The sequence below is a fragment of the Pagrus pagrus genome (genome assembly GCF_965226575.1).
Source record: "Pagrus pagrus genome assembly, chromosome: 2".
Classification (NCBI taxonomy): domain Eukaryota; kingdom Metazoa; phylum Chordata; class Actinopteri; order Spariformes; family Sparidae; genus Pagrus; species Pagrus pagrus.
In genome coordinates this window covers 37,092,388-37,118,187 of record NC_140186.1, presented here as the reverse complement: position 1 = coordinate 37,118,187, position 25,800 = coordinate 37,092,388, and the positions used below count along the sequence as shown (strand labels likewise).

Sequence of the window (25,800 nt, the reverse complement as noted above, 5' to 3'; positions counted from 1 at the left end):
CAAGACAGAAGGGACTTGACATCTAGAAAGACTAGATGAGAGGTGAGAGAGCCAGTGGGAAAATCAACTTACAGCATGTTTTTCAAAGAGTCAGCGGTGCTACGCCAGGTGTTAAGGGTGCTCTCATTAGCACCATTAATCTGAGCTGTTGAAAGCTCCATGTATATGACGTCCAAAAGAGAGAGAGTCCAAGACTGAGTAGTCAGAGAATGAGGTGGCTTACAGCGAGTTGCAATCATTTTCTTGGCTGCTGTCAGTCCAGCAAAGATGACTCTCTTTTTGAGTTTAGAAATATTGAGGATTGACTTAGAATCAACAAACATATAGTTACAGGTACTGTATCATCTATCAAATCAGATAATTTGGATGCAACATTGCCACAAAATTGTCTAACAGGAGGACAGTCCGAGAACATGTGAATAAATGTGCCCTGGGCTTTCAATGAGCACAGATTACAACATGGCTCATAAATAATTTTCATGTGATGGAGTTTAACAGGGGTGAGGTATGTTCTGTGCAAGAAATTAAAGTGAATTTGCTGATGATCTGGACTACGAGATACATCATGAATGCTGGACCACATTGCGTCCCAATCAAAATCCTGAGCTAGGTCTGGGCAATCTCTCCTCCAGACCCTCTCCACAGGGAGTGAAACAAGGTCTGTTACTGTCAAGACTTTTGTTACCTAAATTATTGTATTATGATTTGTGGGTCTAAATAAGTTCTTCAAGGGTTTATGTACCTGGTCATTTTATTTTGAAAAGCAGTTTGTAAGTCCGTGCTACTTCCTGCTAGCATTCTTTGTTATTGATATCAGCCAAGACACAATAGCATTCAATTGTTTGGTCTGCTGTGTTTATGTAATTCAACATTTCTATTTATAAAACGGACATTTGATTGCTTATATGTTTAAAGGGAATATATGGTTTGTTTATTGAAAAATTAAAGTAACTATTTGCAGTTGCAGTTTCATTAATTATATGTAACCTTTTGTTATCTGGGTTTATTGTTTCAGGTTTATAACCTGTGGTCATTTGTCATATAAGGAGATAAAATAAAAGAAGACAAAAGACAAACACGAGTTATAGCAATTGTGTGCTGCCTGTCAAGCCTTTTCGGAGGGCTAAACTTGAAAAGTCCGAACAGTTACCTGCAAAAAATGGTACAGTTTGGATACCATACCCTTAGCTCTGTTTTGTTTAGTGAATAAATCTCGGAGTGGGTTGGTAGGTAAAGGACATTGCCAGGGCACGCCATGTGCTCTAAGCGCCAACCTTAAGCTGTAAATAAAAGACAAAAGTGGAACCTGGCAGACCGAATGCATCCTTAATATCAGAATAATCCAAAATCATTATACATTTCTTTTAAATAGTGAACACCCCTCTGCTCCCACTGGGGAGCACAGATAGGTCTCCCCCCAATTAGAAGTGCCTTGTTATTAAATATTGGAGAAAAGGTGTGCCACTTACAGGAAAGATGACAGTGTGTTTCAACTAATCTCCATACCAGCACAAGATGAGAGATAATGGGGCCAAGGCGTAGTTGACACTGTTTTTTAGAAATGTAGCTAAAAAGAACGTCTTGACGTGTCCATGGCTGAACTATATTGCTCTCTAGCATGCGCCAAGAGACAGAAGAATGAGAATCAAACCAGGAGAGCAGTGGCCTGAGCACGAACGACCAAGAATAGAGTTCAAAATTAGGGACTGCCAGGCCACCATCCTCCCTCCTTCTCTGAAGGATAGACAATTTCAGATGCGGCCACTTCCGGTTCCAAATGAATTTGGAGGTTGCAGATAGGAGCTTGCTCCAGTAATCAGATGGAGGGGGAAGAGGAACCATAGAGCTTACGAAATTGATCCGGGGCAGAATATTCATTTTTACAAGATCTTATTTAGGACAGATGAATCGTTATACTTAAAGCTCTGGTCTACGATCTGAGAAAGGTTTGAAAAAAGCATCCCCCCACACACACCCCCCTCCCCTCTGTGCTCCTTAACCCCTCCCCTCCGAGCTCGTATCGCTCTCCCCTCGGAGTCCCGCGACACACCCCCTCCGGCTACAAGCTTTTTTTTTTTTTCTCATCAACGAACTTTATACGTCCCGCAACAAGCACCAAGAGCAACAAGCCGGCAGAAACCAAATACAGCCCAGCTTTGAATGCGGAGTAACGATGTCGGATTCACAGATAAAGTTATTACAATGCACGTTGAAACTCACGTAAATCTTGTAAGTCATTACAATGTCCACAGCTAAGCTCCACAGCCAAGCTAGCGTAACGTCATTAGCATGCTACAGCTACGTTACCTTACAGCTACGTAATAAGTTACAACAGCTAAGTTAGCCACTTCTAAAAGTTACTGAGGGCCAAGAGACTAACGGATGCTGCCGTCAGCTTTCATCACAACGATCGCTTCCACATTGTGGCTGAAAAACAATCCTGTGTGTGTCCCAGCTGCTGTTCGGTGCTACTCAGACTTGTTGTTAGCTTACAATGCTAGCATAGAGGCTAACGTCTCCGTCGAACAAGTAAACAAGTGTTGACAACACCGCAGAGACAGACACCGTCTAATAACACAGAAACAAACTAACGGCAGGTTTCACAGTCATAAGCAGCATCAGCATGAAAGTTATCTGTGTCACAACATCCACAATAGAGACGAAGGTTACCTGCTCAACAGAAACGCCGCTGTATCAGCACCGGGTCCATATCTCCACGGACCTTTCGCCACCGTTCAAATGATGACCCGATGTTTATTCGGTTTGAGCCCACTTTGTTTCACATCTCCGGTTTGTGTCTTTTCAGTGACAGACTTTCTTTCTTTGACTCTTTGTCGGTGGGGCGAGCAGAGGCAGCTGAACAGCTCAGGGCAAAACAAACCTCTTGTCACTTGTAGTTTCAAATGCGGAAGTGGGTCGGGACCAGACGTGAGCAGGAGCAGGAGAGTGAGCGAGGATTGGATCGGAAAATTGATCCAATAGGAGCCATCCGGGCCGGATGGTTCCTATTGGTCCATTTCTTTTCAGTTTTACAGACACTAGAGAGAATGGATTTTTTTGGTTCCTTTTACTCTCCACATTGTGTAGGTGGTACTATTGGGTCATAACCACCATCTAAATGATGTTAATAATAATAACAAATCTTTCAAATCGTAGACCATAGCTTTAATAATCTGATTTAAAGAAGAAAATATTTCAATTCCTAAATACTTAAATTGTTGTACTATGGGAATATTGGCCAGAAAGGACAGATGTTTTTGCAGTGTCATTTAGATGTAAGAGAGCAGATTTGGACCACTTAATTTTAAAACCTGACATATTACCAAACTCCTCACAGATGGTCAAAAGGTGTGGTACCGACTGAGCAGGATTTTCCAAGAAACTAAAACATCGTCCGCATATAGCGACAGCTGGTGTTGGGTGTTATAAACAGAGATGGGGGAGATCAAATGGGGAAGAAGCTACCTTTGGGGGCCACGCACACCGAGAGAAACCATGGTCCACGACCGTAGGGGGCGCCGCCACAGGGACCACCCCAGCCCAGGCACACAGGAGGCTCCACACCAAGGTGTAAAGCCCTCTAGGCACCCGGGCCAGAGCCGCCCACGGGACAGCACCCCCATCGGTAGACCAAAAACAACTCCCAGTGTGGTAGGCCCCCAATTAGGGAAACACCGGAAATGCGAGGAACTAAAACAGTAAAATAAGATAAAAGTATAAAGCTAAAAACTTAAGTAATGAAAACGATTAAGACATTAAAGAAAAACAATAAAACAGTAGGATAGGGTAAAAGGTAAAAAGGCTAAAGCTAATGGATTAAGAAAGTAAAATCTAAATTAAATAGTATAAAATAGAATAATAAAAAATTATAAGAATGGGGTAAGAGCATAAAAGGAATTAAAAAGAATTAAACAAGCTCAGTTAAAAGCTTGATTAAAAAGGTGGGTCTTGAGCCTCTTTTTTAAAAACATCAACAGTCTCTGCGGCCCTGAGGTTCTCCGGCAGGCTGTTCCACAATCGGGAGCCATAATAACTGAATGTCGCCTCCCCGTGTGTTTTAGTTCCTGCTTGAGGTATGGTTAAAAGGCCGGCACCGGAGAACCTCAGGGTCCGCGAGGGTTGATATAGTAAAAGTAGTTCAGCTAAATAAGAAGGCCCGAGACCGTTAAGACATTTAAAAACTAATAAAAGAACCTTATAATCGGTCCTGAAGCGCACAGGGAGCCAATACAGCGATTTTAAAACTGGTGTAATGTGCTCCCGCTCTCTGGTCCTCGTCAGCACGCGTGCGGCTGAGTTTTGTAGTAATTGTAGATTATGCATGCTCTTTTTGGGAAGACCAGCGCCTCCACGCTGGCCTGGGAGAGAAACGGGCCGACCCTGGCTATATTCTTAAGATGGTAAAAACCTATCTTTGTTATGTTTTTGATGTATGGAATAAAAGTGAGCTCAGAGTCAAAAATCACACCCAGATTTTTTACAGATTGTGATGGTTTAAAATCCTGTAACTTTGGTAAAAGTTTCTCTCTCTGGCCTTCAGGACCAATGACTAAAACCTCTGTTTTGTCCTGGTTGAGCTGCAGGAAGTTTGCTGCCATCCATGACTTAATATCTAAAATGCAGTTAAAAAGGGCATCAATTGGCCCTGTGTCATCAGGAGACACGGCGATGTACAGCTGCGTATCGTCAGCGTAGCTATGAAAGCTGATGCCGTGCCTCCTGATGACGTCCCCAAGGGGAAGCATGTAAAGATTAAAAAGAGTTGGACCTAAAATTGACCCTTGGGGAACTCCACACTTTGTCTCATGGATTCTCGAGGAACATGTATCCATACTTACAAAGAAATGTCGATCAGTAAGGTAGGATGTGAACCAGTTAAGAACAGTACCAGAGAGGCCGACCAGGTTCCTCAGTCTGTTTAATAAAATGTGATGGTCTACTGTATCAATGGCGGCGGTTAGATCCAGTAGAACCAACACTGTGAGTTTATGATTATCTAAATTGCTCCTGATGTCATTTAAAATCTTTAAAAGGGCTGTCTCTGGACTGTGGTTCATCCTATCTTAAGAGACTTGATTAAAAACAAGTTTTTCTCAAATTTTACTTAAAAATGGTAAGTTGGATAGAGGCCGATAATTATTTAAAACATTGGGGTCTAAATCACTCTTCTTCAGAAGGGGCTTCACCACCGCCGTTTTAAAGGAGGTGGGGAAGACACCCGTCTGAAGAGAGCAGTTCACCATATATAACAGTTGTTCCTCAAAGAATCCATAGAGTGTTTTAAAAACGGTGTGGGAATTGGATCTAAAAGGCAGGTTGTGGGCTTTACTTGAGAGAAAACTCTACCAAGTGTCCTCGCATCAACCAGGGCTAGGTCTGGCACTATGAAAGTAGTACTTTTGTCTGGTCCTGTGAATTTGAAATTCTGACTGTTGCTTCAAAATGTTGTTGATTTCCTTCTTAACTAGTGTATGCTGTAGAGCAACTTGCTCAGTAAAATTAGTTTGCAAGATAGAATCCAACCTGGAAAACTCTGCCTCAAGATTTTGTAACTGAAGAGATCTAGATTTGCGAGCATTAGAGCTAAATAATATTGTGTTACTCCTAATGAAACCTTTTATAGCATCCCAAAGGATTCTGGGGTCCTCTACAGAACCAACATTAAAGGGGACATATTATGCAAAACTGACTTTTTCCTTGCTTTAGTATGTATATTTGCGTATCCGGAGTGCCTCCCCAACCCCCTAAGCATGAGTTTTAACAACTAAGTCAATATTTTGTACCTGGCAGAGTCAGGAATTGAGTCTCTAAACGAGCCGTTTGGATTTCGACCGGATTGTGACGTAACAATCCGGTCTTTTGCATACTCCCTGCCCTTGCGCTGGGTATCTCCTCCCACATTGCGCCAGCTACCTGAATGAGGATCCGCCATTTTCTCGTCCTCGCTAACTTGTACGCGACAGCCTGACCGCTACCATGTACAACCCTGAAAGCCAAGCACTGCTGCTCTGTCGTCGGATGCACGGATCCTCATGTTTCGCTACATCGCCTGCCTACCAAAGAGGATATCAGAGCGAAGTGGCTACTTTTTATTTATCAGGGTCCCAGCTTCAGTGAGCAGAAGCGTTATGGTCTGTGCCAGTCACTTGACGTCGGACTGTTTCAGCAACCAGGGTCAGTACAACGCTGGACTGGCAACGAGATTGTCCCTTAAAAGATGGATCCATACCCACTGTCAATGATGGAGCTGTAAGTATTTAAAAAACAGTATAGTTTGTGTTACTTTGGCCGTTTAGCACATGAGCTAACGCTAACCGTGGGTGTAAATATGAGGCTGAACTAACATTACATGTGAAGTTATCAACGTTGGGCTTACTGGCCGTAGGATTCACGATAATGTTAATGATACGAAACGTTAATTTGTCATATCAGCACTCTTTTAAAACATGAAGGTGAATTGAGAAAATCAATTAGGATATTGAGATTTTATCGCTTCTAACCGGCTGGTGAACCACTGCTCGGCCGTGAACATCGGGAGGAGACGGGGTGAAATGTCTCAGTTGTTCGCGGACAGTGAGCTGCTGCTCGGCGGTGAACAAACAGAGGAGATGGTGTGACATCGTCTCAGTTGTGTGTGTCAGTTGTTCACGGACGCTTAGCTGCTGTTCCGCGGTGAACACGCAGAGGAAACGGTATGAACTGGTCTCTGTTATTCACAGCCAGTGAGCTACGTTCATTCATTAGCATGTTGTGCTAAAGGACAGTGTGTAAGCAAACTTCTAGAAGCGTGTCTTGTCTGAATGCACTGCTGATTGTGTGACAGCCCGAGGAGCTGCTGTAGTTTGGCAGATGTCATGGCTCTGGGAGACTGTCCTCTGACCGTTTTTCTGTGTGTTGGTATACATGTAATACGTGTGTAGCGTTAGCCGTAGCATTAGCTGTAGCGTTAGCTGTAGGCTACAGCTAACGGTACAGCTAATGCTACAGCCTGTAGCGTTAGCTGCTGGCATGAGAGACCAGACCTGAGAGTACCAAAACGTTATCTGCAGTAAAGCCGTCACTACTTTGTTTTGGAGCCGGAGACAGGGGCTACCTGCTACATGTCTGCTGTGCTACTATCAGTTATATGCAGGCACGAACACAGAAAAGCTGCATCGCGCTGTGTATTGCTCGTTGCACGCAGTAGCTCATTAGCATAATGAAAAAAAGTCACTGAAACCGGCCGCTGAGAGCAGGGCTGTGAAACTGGTGTGTAAACAACCCTGCTGTGCTCAATCCTTCGGTGTTACTATCATTCCATTTAGACATCAAGGACCCATGTCAACAAGCAGAAATGAGCATAATATGTCACCTTTAAAATCAACAAATTCTCTGAATCCTGTAATAAACTGATTAATATATGCTTTGTTTTTTAATAACAAGGTATTAAAACGCCATCTGGCTGCACGTTTAGATAGACGGCCCAGAGTTGCTGAACAGAAGACGCCTTTATGGTCTGACAGAGCTATAGGGAGTAAAACAGCGGTATTAATACAGTGAAAGAGCTGGGGGGAAGCAAAAAGGAAGTCTATTCTAGAAAAAGATTTATGTCGGCCAGAGAAAAAAGTGTAGTCTTTGATGGAGGGGTTTATTAATCGCCACATATCCACAAGCCCCAAATTACTGGCCCAAGATTTTAGAGCGTTCGTGGCCATAACCTGCCCCCTAGGAGGTTGCGCTCGACTTATCAAGAACTGGATCCAACGCTGCATTGAAGTCTGCACCTACAATGAAGGAGTATTCTGTTAATTCTAACATTTTTGATGTAATTAAATTGTAGAAATTGCTGTTGAAATCATTAGGAACATATGCTGATATAAGAGCTATTCTCCTTTAATTAAATTCTGTTCTAGCAATCACAAGTCTACCCATGTCATCTGCCCAGGATGTTATAATTCTCATTGGAAGACTGCGTCTAGCAACAATGGCCACACCTTTAGTTTTCGTGTCAGCAGAGGAGAATGCTACAGTATGAAAAAATCTATTAGCAAGACGACCAGCGTCAGTTTTCAACAAATGCGTCTCTTGCAACAATGCTATGTCAATATTCTTTCTTTTCAACAAACCAAGAGTGCTAGCACGTTTGTGAGGAGCATTCAATCTGCCACAGTTCCACACTAAAATGTTAAGTTCACCCACAATCTAAAGGAAATGTTCTGAATGTGGTAGAAGAGAAAATGTTGCTATAGCCCTCTTTCTGGAATAACTCTGGCACAAGTGCACCCAAAGTAAAGTCCCTCATTACACAACACAAACGAGACGTGGACACAACATATAAAACATGTAAAAAAGGAGAAAAAGAAAAAGAGAACACGAACATAACAACATAATGTAAACTGTAAAGTAGGTCTGTGATCATATTGGATATGGGGCAGCCAGGGGGAGCAGCAGCCCAGCACTATAACAATAACACTGATTGTAGCTTGGGTAAAATAACTTGGTGAAGCTGAGGCATCATACATAACATGTTAAAGTATGAAGGTCTTGCATTTTAACTTTCAAACCTTCCATATAGCCTACAGAATAACATTAGGTACCACTGTGCCCACAAAATACAAATTTGACTGAACATAGTGCAAAACTTGGGTTATTTATGAACTCAGATAGGCCTACTGCCATAATAAAACAAAATAATAACCCATAAACATAGTTATATCAGGCTCATTGGCAGCTTACCAACTGAAGAGCATCAGGTGGCTAGTAAAGCAGTGACTTAATGTCAGTCCTCAGTGTCTGGTGACAGCAGGATGTCTGTCCTGTGAAGTAGTGTGAGAAAAACAAAGCAACAGCCCACACGTACCAAGTCTTAAATTCGACAGGGAGTCGGTCCGCTTAGGCGTCAAACAAGGACAGATATGGCCAATGTGAATCTGTGGTCAAGGCGAGGAAGCGCCGTCATCCTGCGCCAGAGTCTTCGGGCATGGAGCCGGCACTGACACCAGAAAATCCTCCGCTTCTTTGGGTGAGGTGAAGGCTTTGTACTGAGCACCGTCTTTAATTTTCAGAGTGGCCGGATAAAGTAAAAAGAAGTCCAGACCTTTAGCTCGAGCTGCATCCATAGCCTGGTGAAAACCTTGGCGTCGTTTGACGGTGAAGTTGCTGAAATCTGGAGAAAAGCGAATCCTCCGACCTTCGATGGAGCGAGGGTCTTTCCTGGCAGCACGCAGAATGGCCTGGCGGGTCGAGTAGCGAAGCACGTTGAAAATCAGGATGCGGTTAGCTCCTCGGTTGCGGGCGTTGTCGTTGTAAATTCAGTGCGCTCTCATAATCTCAATCTGCTTGTCACCGAGAGTGGGGAACCATTTAGGTAGAGAGTGTGAAAGAAACTGAGTAGCATTGGACCCCTCGAGTCCCTCTTCAAGGCCAGTGATGCGGATATTACACCTTCTGTTCCTGTCCTCCATGTCGGCTAGCTTGAGCTCCATAGCCTGAAGAGCCTGGTCGTGTCTGTTCAATGAACCGGAGTTGCTTACGACGGTGGTTTTCAGTGTATTTACGTTGGATCTAATGGTGCCAAGGCCGGCCGCCAGCGTGGCTAGCTCAGCCTGGATAGCACTTAGCTTCTCGTCGTTGTCTTTCCCCATCTGTTGAATCTGGGAGAGGCGCGGTTCAAGATAGTCACGCTGCTTCTGCAATACGGACTCGGCAATGGCGTCAATATCTTGACGGTTGCTTTTGGCTTTTGTAGACATCGCTGTTATCTATCTTTAGACAACACAATAGGCCAGTATGGAAACCTGTAGCTCCGAAAAAATCAACAATTCTGGCTGGGCCGGGAGCTGAAAGCCTAGGCTGCCATCTTGTCCAGCCGATCACGTGACTCCCAACACCACGGCTTTTGACAAGAAAAGCCGACACAAAGATTATCATTATTATTATTATTATTATTATTATTATTATTATTATTATTATAATTAATAATTAAGTTGAAAGTTTATCCTTGCAGTGGTCAGTGGGTGATTCCAAGATGGACATGTGGATCTGAAGTAGTACTATCTCTGGCTGTCACCCATTTCAAGCAAATCTTGTACACAGCCCCGTCGCGACCTTGTCATTCGGTCGGAACCCAAATTGCTGGGGAGACAAACTTGCTTGTGTTCACCAAACGCAAGTGGCTTACGCCGTAGGGAGCATTTATACATGTCTAAACTCCAGCTACACTGAATCTATTAACTAACATCTACTGCAAGATTTCACTTAGTCTGTATACTGATTTAGTAAATGCTTACGTCAAGAAAGTTATCCTCGTCCCCCCGGCATTCTGCCCACTTTGTGAGCCCATTACCAGGAGAGCTGGAGGAGAATGCTTCAGCATGGAGGGTATTTGTGGGAAATGTGGAGGGATTTTCTGCGTGATTCACAACAAATGGCCCATCAGACACCTGAAACATATTAAACAAAATGTCATTCAACTTTAGGGTGACCAACCATGTGAACTTGGGAATTTCTTCCCCAGCCTGGCCAATATGGGACCACACTGAGTCAAAAAACTTAACAAACACTCTCTGAGGACATATTAGGGAGATTTAATTTACAGTGTGTCGTGTGAAAGGTTTCATGAGTTTTTAAGCACGTTTAGCCTTGTGAAAATGAAATTCATTTGGACAAAGAAAAAGAAAATATAAATATGAGCAATTTCAATATGTGCTATATCACTACTTAATATAAACTGCAATACTGCTTCTCATTATTATTAATATTCAATGCATGTCGATTATCAGGTGCAATATTACTTTATTTTTACTACCTTCAATATCACTGCCAATTTTAATTTCAGTGTCATTGCCAATCAGGGGCACCACCAGGGATTTTGGGCCCCATGAAAAATAATCACACTGGGCCCCATCACCACAGGCCACGCAAACCCTGCGCAACTGCTGTGCTGATGTTTACTGCCAGTGAACTGTGCAAATATAACACTGTGCAGACATACATGCAACAGTCTGCATTCAGTTTGCATACATTTTTTGTTTTGTATTCAACAAGCTACTCAAACAAATTGCCCCTCGTGGGATTAATAAAGTCTATATCTGTAGATGTCATTAAACGGCCATAATTTAGTCTACATAAAAGCATCTCACTTGAAGGTATTATTTTAGTAGTGGCTGTAACTTTAATACAGACTGAGTCACTCAATGCTTCAAACTGTCAAACATCCAGTACAGACTATAGGCTGTTTTTGTTTCATATACTTATCATTATGTCAAATGATAAATTGCATGATAAACAGTGTTTGACTGAAAAAGATTTGGAATTAATCTCTTTCTTTTTTTACTATTACAAAAAAAGAAAACTAAAAGACCCGGCAAAGATGCTAACTGACATGTTTTTAAACACACTGTTGCTCACCTTCTTGAGATGGTTCATTGGGTTGGGGAGAGGTATGGGGACACAGGGCTGCAGACGAAACTGTTGTTGAGTCTGGTAGGAGAGGAAGGGACAACTGATTTAGTATAATTAGTTCGCTAAATGCCTACCTGCACTGATTAAATGTAGGTTAAAAATGTTACTGTGAAATGTAGCTTATTTCACTGTAGACATCAAGCTAAGGATAATTTCAACCACTCACAGACTACACCACCCTTTCTTCAAGAAAAACTGGATAACATACTGTCGCCCTTTCTTTTCTCTCTCCTGTCTTTCCTTTTTTGGAAACAAGATTTCCTTTAAGGGAGCATGACCACGGTGCTTCTCTTGGGGCTCACTGCACAACTCTGGCAAGCACCATTGCACTCATGCAGGACCGTTTCATGCAGATACAGGGGGTTGGTCAATATAGATGTTTACTTTTTGCCAAAAACAAGTAAAGACAAAGAGACCGTGAGTTTAATTACTATATTTTTAATAAAATATTATATTAATCATGATGGGTTAATAATGTAAAAAAAAATGTTTTACCTAATTTTTGGGGCCCCCTGTCAGTCATGGGCCCTTAAAATTTTCCTAACTTGTCCCCCCATACTGCACCAGTAGTGACAATACCTTTTGTTTCTTTTTTAGTTAATTTTTAGTTTACTCTTGTATTCAATATGTCCTACTTCTATTGTTATTGTAGTAGGCATTCTTTTTCGATTTGACTCCATATTTCACAAAAATCAAATACTCTTTTTGTCTCAAACTGGGCCCAGGGAACCCACTGGTTGTTACTGGTTTTCTATTGTACTGTACATTTTTGTAGCAATTTCTCGCAAAACATTTTCCTTCGTGATGAATAAAGTTCTATCTTATCATATCTTGTCTCATCTTATCTTATCTCTGAACTTTGTCCAGAGGGTAGCAGTGTAAACGGACTGTGGCTGGGGTGGATATTGTCTTTATTATTCTCTGGGTTCTGTGCATACATCTCATTTTACCAGTATCATGGATGCTCTATAGATGGGTGCCAATGATGTTCTGGGCAGTTCTAATCCAATCGCTGCAGAGCCTTCCTGTCACTGGCTGTGTACGAGCCATGCCAGTTTGTGATGTTTCTAGTCAGGATGCTTTCTATTGCACCTTCTAAAATCAACAAACAGTCAACTTGGCTCTGATGCCAGCTCCACTTATCTCTTGTCTCGGGGCAACTGCATCGCTTTCAGTTGTGTTTGGTCCAGCTCGTCTGGCTGGCCCCTTGACAGATGCCGCTTGTGGTTTGCTGCACCCCAACGCTTCCTTTTCCGATATTGATGAGTGCATCTCTATCATAGGCAAAGTGTGTATCAGTAGAATGGGGCATAAAGGCGAAAAAATTGAAAAATATACCAAAATGTAGCAAAGATTAAAGGAGCTACTGGCCGCCACATCTCCATGCACCACCATCTTCATAACAAAAATTCTATCTCCATTTTTATCAAAGCTCCCCATTTCTTTTTCTTGGTGTTAATGATCTTTTTCTATGATTTATACTGGGCTATATTGTAAGTGAGGTATATATCTCAATGTATTTCCAAGTCAAAAAGATACTGAATGAATGAATCTCAAATTGACATGGTCACTGACCCAGTAACAGAGATTAAGGTGTAGTTCTTTTGTCTTTGCTTGTTTTGTTGATGCTTTCTTCAAACATTACAACAAAGCCAGAGGCCTCGCTGACTTGGTTAGTCTTAGTGATGAATGAAGCCAGACCACATTTGGTGAAGTATACCATCTTCTTGCTTCTCCATGCAAAATTAGCCACAAACTCAGAGTTGAGAAACATAGTTTGAATATTGTGATCATTTCCAAGTATATGAGTAGTGGTCCAAAATGGTTTTCATTATTCAGACCTCTGCTCTAAGAGTAGGCGTAGAGCCACAATAAGCTTGCAGGTTCATGGGCACTATATTTTAAAGTGTAAAGAAATACACGGATGTTATCACAGTACAGTACAGTACAGTTATTGTTTACCTCAAAGTCACACCAAACAGAGTAAACTGTAATGTTAAACACACACACAAAACATTTTATACATTAGACTTTTTAAAATGAAATTCAATAATTTCTTTTGGGAATATTTAATTCTGTTATTTTTAACACTTTTAAGATCCTGCAGGTGCCCTGCTTACTGTGTTGTCTAGATCGTTGAGTTGTGTAATACTATATGGTACTGTTCGTGGTTATAGCAGTTTACACTAAATACACTAAATACACAAATCTTGTGCATAATAGACAAGGTTTGTTATGTTGAAAAGTAAAATATCAAGTATCAACATGTAACAGTGTCCCGTCTTCAGTAAGTGCGTACATCAGAATCAGAATTCCTTAATTGTCATTGCACAAAAGTAAAACAAAATTGAGTAAGCAGTCCTCCTGATGGTGCATTCACACAACAAATTAAAGTGACGAGAGTAGGGCTGCAACTAACAACTATTTTCATAATTGATTAATCGGTCAATTTTTTTTTTTTTACGATTAATCGGATTAAAGGAAAAAAGCAGATTTAAAATAAAATAAAATATTGCTCCTATATTGAATAACAAAGAAAAACACAATATAGGTTTTTATAAAGTGCACACAGGTCTTTACATTTGTTCTCAAAACAAAGACCTGTTCCTGTCTTAAGAAAGTCTGTGGAAAGCTCTTCAAGCAGGCTCTACTGGTCAGGGTTTTAAGTCAAGGTAGCGTTTGCCGTTTTGTGTGATGTTGACCCTCGATGTTGCGCTGGCATTAAAATTGATAATTTTATAGTTTTCCCACAGAATACCCTTTTATCAGAACATTATTTAATAACTTTTGAAGTCCTATTAGTGGACTACACGCCACAAGACTTTTGCTTCTACTGTAGATATCTCTCTGATAATGCTCTAGCTAAATTTAAGGAAATAATTCCATCAGCTTTTAATTCAGTGTCATGTCCCAATATAACAGGAGACTCTTACGCTAACTCTAGTCCCTCCTAGATTGATCATCTTGTTGATTGTGTTGCAGGGTCTCTGCGAATGACACTTGACTATTGACTCTACTCTTAAAAAGAAAAAAATAAAGCATAGAACATTAGCTCCGTGGTACAACCCCCAAACTCTCATATTAAAGCAGACATTGTGAAAAATTGAAAGGAAATGGCATTCCATCAAACTGGAAGACGCTCGTTTGGTCTGGTTAGAAAGCCTTAAAATTAAAGAAAGCCCTTCGTACTACCAGAGCAGCTTATTATTCAGCATTGATAGAGGAAAATAAGGGCAACCACAGGTTTCTTTCCAGCACTGTAGTCAGGCTGACAGATAGTCATAGCTCTATTGAACATTGTATTGCTCAGCAGCAGTGGCGGACTGGCACCAAAAAGAGGCCCTGGCAATTTTGCCAGAGAGAGGCCACGTTTGTCATATTTGAATCCAGCAGGTTAGGGATGTCTGCCTTAATTATCCATGAAAGGTAAGCATTCACACATTCCAGATGAATATGTGTGTTTTCATGACTGTTGAGCCTCTGATGAATGTGTCTCCAATCCTTACATCCTTGAATGAAGGCACTTGTGTCTGTCTCTTTAGAAAGTGCCATGCAAACTGCACAAAATAATGAGTGGTTCTCAGCATCATAACTCACCCATTTTCTTTGCGATCCATCTTTATGTCTGTATGATTTCTTGACAGATTCTTGTGCATCAGAAGACTGATTTGGATGAAACCTCTGTCACTGGAGCAGCTGTTTCTCTGCTTGTGGCTGCAATAGCAGGTGCAGGTGTGGCGGCAGCGTCCATTTCTTGGCCTACAGTCTGTGTTGGTGACTCTTCCTCCACTAATTCCTCCTCTCTTTTTTCCTCTTCAGACCTGCTCCCACTCTCGTCTGCCATCATGTCACCTTTGTCACTCATGCTAGCAGCAGCAGCTGCAGAGCAGCTGGGAGCGCCACCGGGCGCATCGCTGGGCACAGGCTTTTTAGAGAATAACTCCACAATATTTGCGCTTTTCCCACTTTCAAGCCTTACGCTTCTTCTCTCTCTTTTTTTCTGCTCCACCCTTTTCTACTCGCCCGTTTTCTCCCTCCTCGATCCATTTTATTGCATTCCGTGTTGTTGACCTGCTCGCACTACCTATCATTCAACTATCATTTGACCTATCATCTCATCATGTTAAAAGGGCTTTTTTTTGGGGGGCAAGTTTTTCCTCACTCGAATCGAGGGTCGAAGGACAGAGGGTGTCGTCTCTGTACAGATTGTAAAGCCCTCTGAGGCAAACTGTGATTTGTGAATTTGGGCTATACAAATAAAATTTGATTTGATTTGATTAGGTCAACGATCGCGAGAAAATCCACTGACGACCGAAAAACGTCAAAAAAACCTTATAATAGATTAGAGATTAGATAAATTTAGGATATTTGTCCTTTACAGGAAAAATAAAAAACGTCATTATTATTATTTAGTTCAGTAGGCCTATTATTTGTCAGAGTTAACAGGCCGTTTTGTTTGTTTGTTTGCTTTTTTCCCTCTTTTTTGTGGCCGCCTTCAGCTCCACTTTATTTTTTATTATTTTTATTTATTCATTTATTGATTTGTGGCCGCCTTTTGACACAGCCGCTCCGCTTTATTTATTTATTTAGCCTATTTATTCATTTGCGGCCACGGCCGCCTGTTGATGCAGCCGCTCCGCTTTATATTTATTAATTTAATTATTTATTTATCTATTTGTGATGCGGCCGCTCGTGGCATTTGCCCTCATTGCCCAATGGCCAGTCCGTCCCTGCTCAGCAGTAATAACTTACGTGATTCTTTAATGATACAATTCTACCTATAAGAGACAAATTCACCACCTTCTGTCCTCAAATGCCAACCTACCAATTATGCCTCCAACACAGAAACCTTAGAAAAGGCTTCAAAACCAGTTATCTATCTAGACTGCTTTTATCCCATTGGCCTTTACCACCTAACTTCATTAATTTCTTCCTTAAAATCATGAGCATGTCTCTTAGACCCAGTCCCAATGAAATTGCTTAAAGAAGTTCTACCCCTAATTAGCACTTCTCTACTAGACACGATCAAAAGTAGCTGTAGCTAAACCTCTTCTTAAAAAGCCCACTCTTGATCCAGAGGTTTTAGCCAATCATAGACCCATATCTAATAGGGATGTAACTATACCAAAAAGTCATCACAAAAAGTAGTCCACCACATGATATTTATAAGGATAGGGGGTGTGGCACAGGAGGACAGCCAAAAACACGCACTTAGGCCGCGTTCAGACTGCCAGCCAAAATCTGATTTGTAGCCCATCCAGATTGGAACCGGATGGCTCTTTTGAAGTCCGAACAGTCACAAATCACATGAAATCTGACTTTTGATTTCCAGATCGAAACCACCTCCAGGAGATAGTTTCAAATCTCATTTGGACAGATGCGTCTCAGTCTGAACAGCTCCAAACACTCAGATCGGTTCTGACTGTCCGTGAGGTCACTTTGACGCCTCCGCTCCGACGTCATTGCTATAGCAACCTGTCAGATCGGTCAATAAATGTGGCCCAGTCTGAACAGAGCGAAATCCGATTTAAACACTTACTAAAACAGTGTGGACAGTCAGCCCTAAAAATCTGATTTGAGAAGAAATCTGATTTGAATCAGATTCGCCTGCAGTCTGAACGCGGCCTTAGCCGCAGGTCCCACCAATCTCCCTCCCTCCTGTTGTCCAGCTGACAACCAGGGCAAGGAAAATCTCTGTCACCATTGCAGACAGCCTGCCTGTCCGCTCTACCTAACGGGCATAGAAACACTCTCTTGCAGCGAAGAGCAGTTCCAAAGGATTAGTAACCCTGACAGGGGCAGCAGAAGATCATGAGAGAGGCTGAAGAGCAAAACTACAGCTAAAACACCACCGAAAACAGACATTACCGCAGCTACTGTGCAAGTTCACAGTTTCAGTCACCTGTAAAGAACGCAACCAACCACACAAACCAATCAGAAGCAGTGTAGGGCAGGTCTTATGTGAACAAGTCTGTCTTCCTGACTAGTATGATTGTGCCCTCTGCTGCTCAAACAATACAATGACAAGGATAAATAGTAGAGATTCAAAGATTAAAGATTCAAAGATTTATTTGTCACGTACAATTGAACAAGTACAGCAGGAGTGAAATGAAATTGCAACCACTCCGTCAACTTTGCAAAAAAATAGTACAACCACAAAATAAAATTTAAATAAGAAAATAAAACTGAAAAAGAGAATAAAATAACAGACTTAAATTTAAATAGAAATGCACACACACACACACACACACTCACATATATATAAGAACAGTTTAACTAGTTAAATTAAACTAATATAACAAGGATTTTATCCAAATTCAAAACTAAATCCTACTTTCAATGACTACTGCAGTCTCAAAAATATTCAACCCCCTGAATAGAATTCCTCATAAGAGCAAACATTTGCAAATCAGGTGTGGTCTCAAGCACACCTGATGCAAGCAATCAAGGGCTTCATTACTTGCATCAGGTGTGCTCGAGATAGAACACCTCAAATACCTGGACTGTTGACGGTGACGTTTCATTGCATGTTAGAGATATTGCTGAGTCAAGAGAATTGTCCAAAATATTCAGAGAAGAGATCATTGCCTTGCACAAACAAGGAAAAGGATACAAAAGGATAGCAAAGGCACTGAATGTTCCTAGAAATACAGTTGGAAGCATAGTTTGCAAGTTTAAAGTTAAAGGAACAGTGGCTACACCACCTGGACGTGGCAGAAAGAGGAAGCTATCAACGGCTGCCACCAGAGTCCTGAGGAGGCAGGTGGTCAAAAAACCCTCGCTGACTGCAAAAGACCTGCAGGAAGAGTTGGTGGCAGCAGGCACTGAAATATCAGTTTCCACAGTAAGGCGCATACTAAATGCTGAAGGGATCCATGCCTGAACTCCAAGACATACACCACTACTGACACAAAAGCACAAGAAAAGTCTGCTCCAATTTGTTTAAAACTATATAAATAAGCCAAAGAGGTTTTGGGATTCTGTTCTGTGGAGCGATGAAACAAAACTGGACCTATGGATCAGCGGTATGTCTGGAGGAGGAAGAATGAAGCATACACTGAAAAGAACACCCTGCCTACAGTGAAGCATGGCGGTGGCTCAGTGATGCTCTGGGGCTGCTTCGCTTCCTCTGGCACTGGAAACCTGCAGTGTGTGCAGGGCAAGATGGATTCAATCAAGTATCAGAAAATCCTGGGAGAAAATGTCATGCCGTCTGTGATAGAGGGTGGATCGGGCATGGAAATTAAGCCCGTGCCCGGCCCGAACCCAAGACTTTCAGACCGACCCGACCCGAGCCCAAATTAATTAATTAAAAACCAGGCCCGACCCAGCCCGATACCCGAAATATTATTATGCAAAATTCACGTTATTTTCAATGACGACAAACAGCGGCAGCGCAGCACCCACCCACACACACTCTCTCTCTCTCTCTCTCTCTCCGTTATTTGAAATGAGAAGCGGTGGTGGAGGAGGAGGTAGGCTACCGCCCGTCCATCGTTTTAATTCACCAACTGAAAAACAGCCATCCATCTTTTCATGAAGTGTGCCTAATGAGCGCTCATGAGGAGGAATCTCCTCTCCAGGCGTAACACAACGTCAATATTTATCTCATCACAGCCCGCCATGCAGCCCGACCCGACCCGAGCCCGAATTAAATCATTAAAAACTCGGCCCGGCCCGGCCGATACCCGGGCAGGCTGCCCAGCCCGGGCGGGTACCCGACCCGATTCCAGCCTCTAGTCTGTGAGGAAGCTGAAGCTTGGGCGTCATTGGACCTTCGAACAGGACAATGATTCCAAGCATACCTCAAAGTCCGACAAGGCTTGGTTTCAGAAGAAGTCCTGGATGATAATAGAGTGGCCATCACAGTCGCCTGACTTGAACCCCATTGAAAATCTCTGGTGGGATTTGAAAAAGGTGGTTGCAGCTCGCAAACCCAAGAATATTAGGGAACTGAAGGCCTTTGCCCATAAGGAATGAGCTAAGATTCCTCAGGAACGCTGCCAGAAGCTGGTTTCTGGCTATGCATCATGGTTGCAGCAGGTCATAACAGCAAAAGGGTGCTCTACCAAGTACTAAAGATGCTTGTCATGAAGGGGTTGAATAATTTTGTGACTGCAGTAGTCATTAAAAGTGGCATTTTGTGTTGAACTTGGAGAAACCACTTGTAATATTAGTTGTGTTGAGCTATTTAAATTGTTCTTGTTTGATTCGTTTATTGCAAACAGCTGATAGTTTGTATATATATATATACACACACACACACACACACACACACACACACACACACACATATATATAGATATATATAGATATCTATGTATACACACACATATTAGTAGTAGAATGTATATTGATATCCCTTGTTAGACAAAATAACCCTGTGATATGTTGGCAGACATCATCACAGTCTCAAGATGGTATCACAAATTTTTTTTATGCGATGGTCATATTAAGAGCCAGCTTTATGAAATTGACAACCGATCCAAAATGACAAATGACAACCTGTGACCCCATATTAATAACAGAAAAAGAAATGCAAAACTTACAAATATACAACATATACAGATCTAAACTTTTATTTGTTTTGTGTGGATGACTCAAAAAGCAGACCATTTGATCTGGTATTAGTTTGTTGAATTTGTTGTTTGTTTTTTCATATTTGGTGATGGGACAACAGTCTACTGAACCCCTGTATACTGATTAGCTTGTTGGGTAGATTTTAAAATGATGCTCACTGCAGATTTGCACATTCAGTGATGTGACTGCTACTTAAATTTTTTTTTTTAAAACAGATGATTTGTAACATTTGTTTGGTGTTTACCAAACAGAATTGACAAAATGAGTGGTTTAATGTGTTTATGATACAATGATATGATACAAAATCTTAGATTGTTCGATATTGAAAACAAGAAATGCTTTGCTACCTTTAATGTTAGTGATTAAAGTTACAGATTATGCATCCTGCACACAGTGCAGTCCTCAAGACACAACAGTGACACATGAAAATAAACAATTAAAAGGCTCTGTACCTTCATCAGCTGATTGTGTTTCTGCAGGACCAAGTTTATGACATCACAGATGACAGAGATTTTCCTTTGAGAGAAACCCCACTGGAGGAACTGCTGCTTGGTCAATATGGGTTTATAGTGGAAAATATCCCGTAGTACCTACACATACAAAACATGCACAAATACACACAGTGGAACAGACCACTACAGGCTATTATATTAATTTTAAGCTTATAGTAAAAATCCAGTGTATACAAGTATGTTAGCAGGAATTGTGCTCCATAGAGAGAGGGGATGAATGGGGATTAAGAAACTTTTCGCATTTTGTAGCCCTGTGACTAGGGCTCTTGCAGTAACCGCAAAAATTAAATACTGCGAAATTAACAAGCCAATCACTGTGGATGTTGTGCAACCATCACCTCTACACCTCACCTCATGTTCAGACCGAAACAAAGACAACTGCACTGGTGGCCAAACCGAATGTCACTTCGCCTCTCCAGGAATACTACGGCATTCAGCCAAATGAAAAAGGGGAGCGAGCTAATTTAGGTAAGGCAATATGTAAAATCCGTGCCAAAAAGTCTTTATAGAAACTCGCAAACTACCCTCCAGCTATCAAGGTAAAAGGGCTTGCCGAGATGTTTGAAAATTTGTTTTTGTTGTCAAGTAAAAATAAACTGAAACAAATACTAATAATGTAGCCTAGATTATTTCATACGAAATTGATATGAAATATTGCGCACTCTGCAATTTTCTTTATTAAATTACTTTTGCTTTATTTAAGAGCAATAGTAATATACAAAAGGGAAAATAAGACAAACTTCTAATTGGTTTCCGTTTTAGAAAAATCAACATTTTTATTGCTTAAATTGAAATAATATTTGTTTTTGCAGTGTGGACTCAAACAGTTAACAAATCACTATAAACTCTATAATATGGATCTCCATATATATCTCCATGGAAACAGACCTTAAATATACCTGACATCAAAATACTAAATGAAGTTCAGAAAGAATGAAGAACACACGTATCAGTCAGTATCAGTCCCCCTTCCTCTGCTGATTGCCTACAGGTACTGCTGGTGGAGGGAGGAGTGGTCAGTCTGTCCTAGCCAGCAGCTAAGTTCACAAGAGTTTGCCAAATTGTAAAATACTGGTATGGGACAAGCTTAGCTAAACAGTAATTCGCACAAACTGCTTTCTTTTCAGCCTACCGCTACGCTGTTTGTAACATTTCACTATTAGCCAAGCTAGCATGCTGTGCTTGTGTAAAATAGCGGCAGTGGATAAGAGACTACAGACAAAGTAGATTAAAATATCCCTTTCTACATGTTTACATGTATATGCTTGTTGAACAGGTGTACTGATAAAGTATTGGCTTTTTACATGTGAAGTTTTTATTGCACTTACGCTAACGAGTGTTGTTGCCGTCAACTCGAGCAAACTGCAGGTAATCATCACCTGGTTCACTTCACTGTCTCTCGCCTCTCTGCTCTGCTGACTTCGCTCCGTGTATGTTTGTGTGGAGGAGCTCAGCAGAGGAGAGACACAACAACGTGGTAACAAATTACACCAAAATGTTAAAAGTATAGATAAATGAACTATTAATGTTGGAGCTGATCAATACAACGGCATTTCAAAATTTGGCCCCTGGGGCCTATTTAATACCGCAAGCAAGCTGTGCATCAGAAATATTCATCTGTGCTAAAAACAGTGTGCTGTATAGTTAACCATGATTGAAGGAAGCCTCAAGGCAAATAATTTGTGTCGACGCTTTTTAGTCATGGAGTTACTCGTATTACTCAAGGCATTGTTTCAGCCCCAATATTTCAACATTCCAAGCTGGCAGGACATCGCTGTCCCTGAGTCTGTGAACACGGCATTAATACCTACAGCTGAGTGTAGAGATCATCAGTAAAACCTGTACTGGAACTCCTGACTGAGGATGTTTTGAAACCATCAGACAAGGACAGCACACTGACTTCAGACATCAAGCGAAAGATGTGCAGTGTTCTCGAGGAAGCTACAAACCAGCTGCCCTCCAAAAACGTTTGGCAAAGGTCTGCCTTGTCGACCCTAGCTATGGCGGGAATCATGTTGACAATGACACAGAGACTGAAGAGTTATTAGGGGTGGAGGATGGAGGGAGTGGTGCCAGTACGTCAGCTGTTGGAGAGAAACAGTTCTTGGCAAAAGTGAAAAAAATAAAAAAATAAAATGGCAATAATACAGCATAACGCCATTGAGCTGCCCCAAATTAATGCGGGGGGAATTCCTTCACTGCGATAGCCCTACATGTGATGGCCTTTTCTCACCTGTGAAACCAGTGCTTAGAATGTATGACTTACCTTATAAAGAGTGTCAATGAATCTGAGGTCAGTTTTGCAGGTTAGCTCGAGTCCAGTCACAGTAAGTTGCTCAGCCAAAGGTGGAGAGAAGGAGATGAGGGTGAAACTCACTATTGGTAGAAAAGCAGAGGGATCTCCTTTGGAAAGGCTGGTGAAAAAACAAAGAATATGGTGCAAGAGTGAGAAAACTACAAGTGAGAGAAGGAGATATTAGTTTTGTTTAGTTTATCTCAGAAATAAAAGACATGAGTGTCATTGAATGTAACAAATAATTCCTATTGGTGAAAAATTGACAAATGGGCACGTGAAGAATGAAAATAAAAGAGTTATCAGAAAGTATATAATGCCTTGAATTAAAAAAATAATAAGGGTCTTGAATGTCAAGTTCAGCTCAAAGCCCAGCCAGATGGTTCTCTCGACAAGAACAAAGTTATTTGCATTAATTGTAGATGTGAACTCAGTTGGAGTGCATCCAGTCTCAAATACCACTTGCTGGCCAAGCACACAGCTGATGCACAGAGCCCTCCTCCCCCTCGGCAAAGGTAGACCAGGCTGGATAGTTTGCAATGGAGATGCCTAAATGCTAAATGGGTGGCTACAGCTTGCAGACCGATTAACATTGTTCAGTTAACTTTTACAAGTGTAAAGTTGGACACTTCATTGTGTTAGTATTACTGAGGAATGTTACATTCAGGTCAGTATGCCCATCTGTTGTTATTTGTTGGGCTTGAGTTTGCCATGTTATGCTTTCAGCATATTTTTTTAGCATGCAGTACCTTGGTTATTCTGGAGAATATTCTGGACAGTATTTGTCAGTGTTTTGGATTGTTGCAATAATAATAAACATACATTTGCATAAAGAAGCATATTTGTTCACTCCAGTTTTGATAAAAGTATTAAAAACCTGAAAAATATCCTTTTAAGGTACATTTAGAACAATGTGTGTGTGCGTAATTTGCATTTAATCACAAGTAAACTATGGACAATATTGCGATTAATCGCAATTTAATACTTTAATCGATTAACAGCCCTAATATACATATGTATGTATGTGTGACGAGATCTCGTGCAACGAGATCTTGCGATATTAAAACGCGTCGATATTTCTCATCGAGGTGAAAAGCTGCCTCACGATATCAGTACATAACAGAGGCAGAGCAGAAGCCAGCATGTAATATAACGTCTTTGCATTGGACTCAAAATTCACATAGAAGATGCCCCTGCCACTTGTAAATCATTTGTATGGCAGCATTTTGGGTACCCGTGGGAAACAATAAACGTCGAGAGTGACACACAAGACACGAACAATATGTAAGCACTGTAAGAAAATAGTGCCGTACACTGCGGCTAACACAAGCACTATGCATAACACCTACAGAACCATCACAGCGTTCTACTAAAATCAAAGAAAACACTGAAAGGCCAAACAAGGTTGACAAATGCCTGGGGAATGGTAATGTTGGCAAACAGGGGCAAACACAGCTGAAGTTTTTACAAGCCGCTGTCACTGACTGGAAGTTTAAAAGGCCAAACCATAGCATCGCTATTGTGACTGACCATGTGCGTAACAGCCTAGAATATCTTAGGCTGGGCAGTGTAGTTGTAGCCAGCTCTCAGCTCTCTATCATGCTTGAAGAGAAATTTGGTCAGTCTCTTTTTGCACTTCAAGTATTGAGATAGAACTACTATGATTATGGTTTGCACTTAAAAAAATAAGATCAGCGCTTTTTCCAGTCTACTGACCGCTCAAAGTACACATTCACAAACTGACGGCAGAGGCTGCCATGCCAGGTGCCGACCAGCTCATCAGGACAAGCGGCTCTTCAATTTCCTTGAGGGAACCTCCCAAAAGGATTAATAAAGTTGTCTGAGTCTGAGTTGTCTGAGTCATTCAGTATCTTGCTCAAGGATGCTTCAGCGTGCAGCCTGGGGATCCAGGGAATCAAACCAGCGACCATCCAATCACTGCTCTACCCGCTCTACCTCTAGTAGCTAGTTGAGCTACAGCCGCCCCCATTTTACCATTATTAATATTAATAGTTTTTAAACAAAACCCCTTTTTCTCTTGTGAATTATATTATCCATTGCTGCCTTGACATCAGTAACTGTTTAACATGAACACCAATAACCAGGGATGCTGGAAGTCAGTCTGAGCAGTAATGATAAGTCTTTAACGAGACACCGCTTAAAAAGTTAAGCGGTGAAGCATTGCATTTGAAGAGCCGATGCTAGCAAAGTAAAAAGGTACCGTTAGCCAGTGTTGAGCTGTTTGACTACAGTTGAGCTGCCACCTAGTTTTAACCACGGCGTCCTATTGTTTATTATCAAACACTCTCAACATTGATGTGACTTTGGGGTGTGTTCACAGCGTGCAGACCATCCATAATACTCTTTTGTGTGTGTGTGTTAAGACTGTTGGCGTTGCTGGCAGTTTAATGGCCTACCCACTGTAGTCGACATATCCTGGGTACTTGATCACCCGAAGGAGAGTTTCCAGTCGACGAAGACAACCTTGGACATCTCCAGTAGACAGCATATTTTTCTGTTAAAAAAAAAAAAAAAAAGAGAGAGAGAGGAGTGGATATTTTCATTAATTTACGTTAACTAGTAGCTAATGTAACGTTAGCAAAATATTAGCTAGCGGTATCTTTTAACCGAAGTCTCTGCCAGGTAGCTATACTAATGTTACAAACCTGTGCTTTGGCAACACAAATGACGTAGTAGACTCGAAAGTTGAGATTCAATTAGAGTAATCGTCTTTAATTTATTACTCTACAGTCACTGTGTCCCTGTTCCAGAAAGTGCAATACGATTTATCTCTAGTTAAAGCTAGCTGGCGAGCTGGAGCTTGTTTGTTTCTGCCGGGTGATCAACAGCGCGGAGCTGGATTGGCTACCACACCACAGTGACGCACGCATGTTTTTCCTGTAATGTAACGAGTTGACGTCAGTGACGTAGCCTGTACGCACTCTTTTTTCCGCTTCTACATCGAATTTTCTT

General features: G+C 41.5%; 1 protein-coding gene and 1 long non-coding RNA gene across 8 annotated transcripts in view; both read right to left on the bottom strand.

Moving 5' to 3' along the window:
• cep44 (centrosomal protein 44) overlaps nt 1-25,668 on the bottom strand; it is a 39,939-nt gene extending 14,271 nt beyond the window's left edge. For 3 of the 7 annotated variants that reach the window (XM_084383372.1, XM_084383374.1, XM_084383373.1), the window contains exons 1-6: nt 25,494-25,668; nt 25,245-25,342; nt 22,801-22,948; nt 20,475-20,612; nt 11,389-11,460; nt 10,269-10,421 (exon numbers count right to left, since the gene is read on the bottom strand). In XM_084383372.1, the coding sequence (XP_084239498.1) occupies nt 10,269-10,421; nt 11,389-11,460; nt 20,475-20,612; nt 22,801-22,948; nt 25,245-25,336 (603 nt within the window). In that variant the 5' untranslated portion in view covers nt 25,337-25,342; nt 25,494-25,668. Of the gene's footprint in view, nt 1-10,268; nt 10,422-11,388; nt 11,461-20,474; nt 20,613-21,862; nt 22,076-22,800; nt 22,949-25,244; nt 25,343-25,493 lie in introns of those variants that run through there. The other 4 variants (XR_014624821.1, XR_014624822.1, XM_084383375.1 and 1 more) reach the window with 3 other exon arrangements.
• LOC311275166 lies at nt 17,480-18,891 on the bottom strand. Its single transcript, XR_014624825.1, has 2 exons — nt 17,932-18,891; nt 17,480-17,873 (listed from the first exon to the last, which is right to left on the bottom strand). It is a non-coding gene; the product is annotated as an uncharacterized lncRNA (long non-coding RNA).
• Nucleotides 25,669-25,800: the final 132 nt, after the last annotated feature.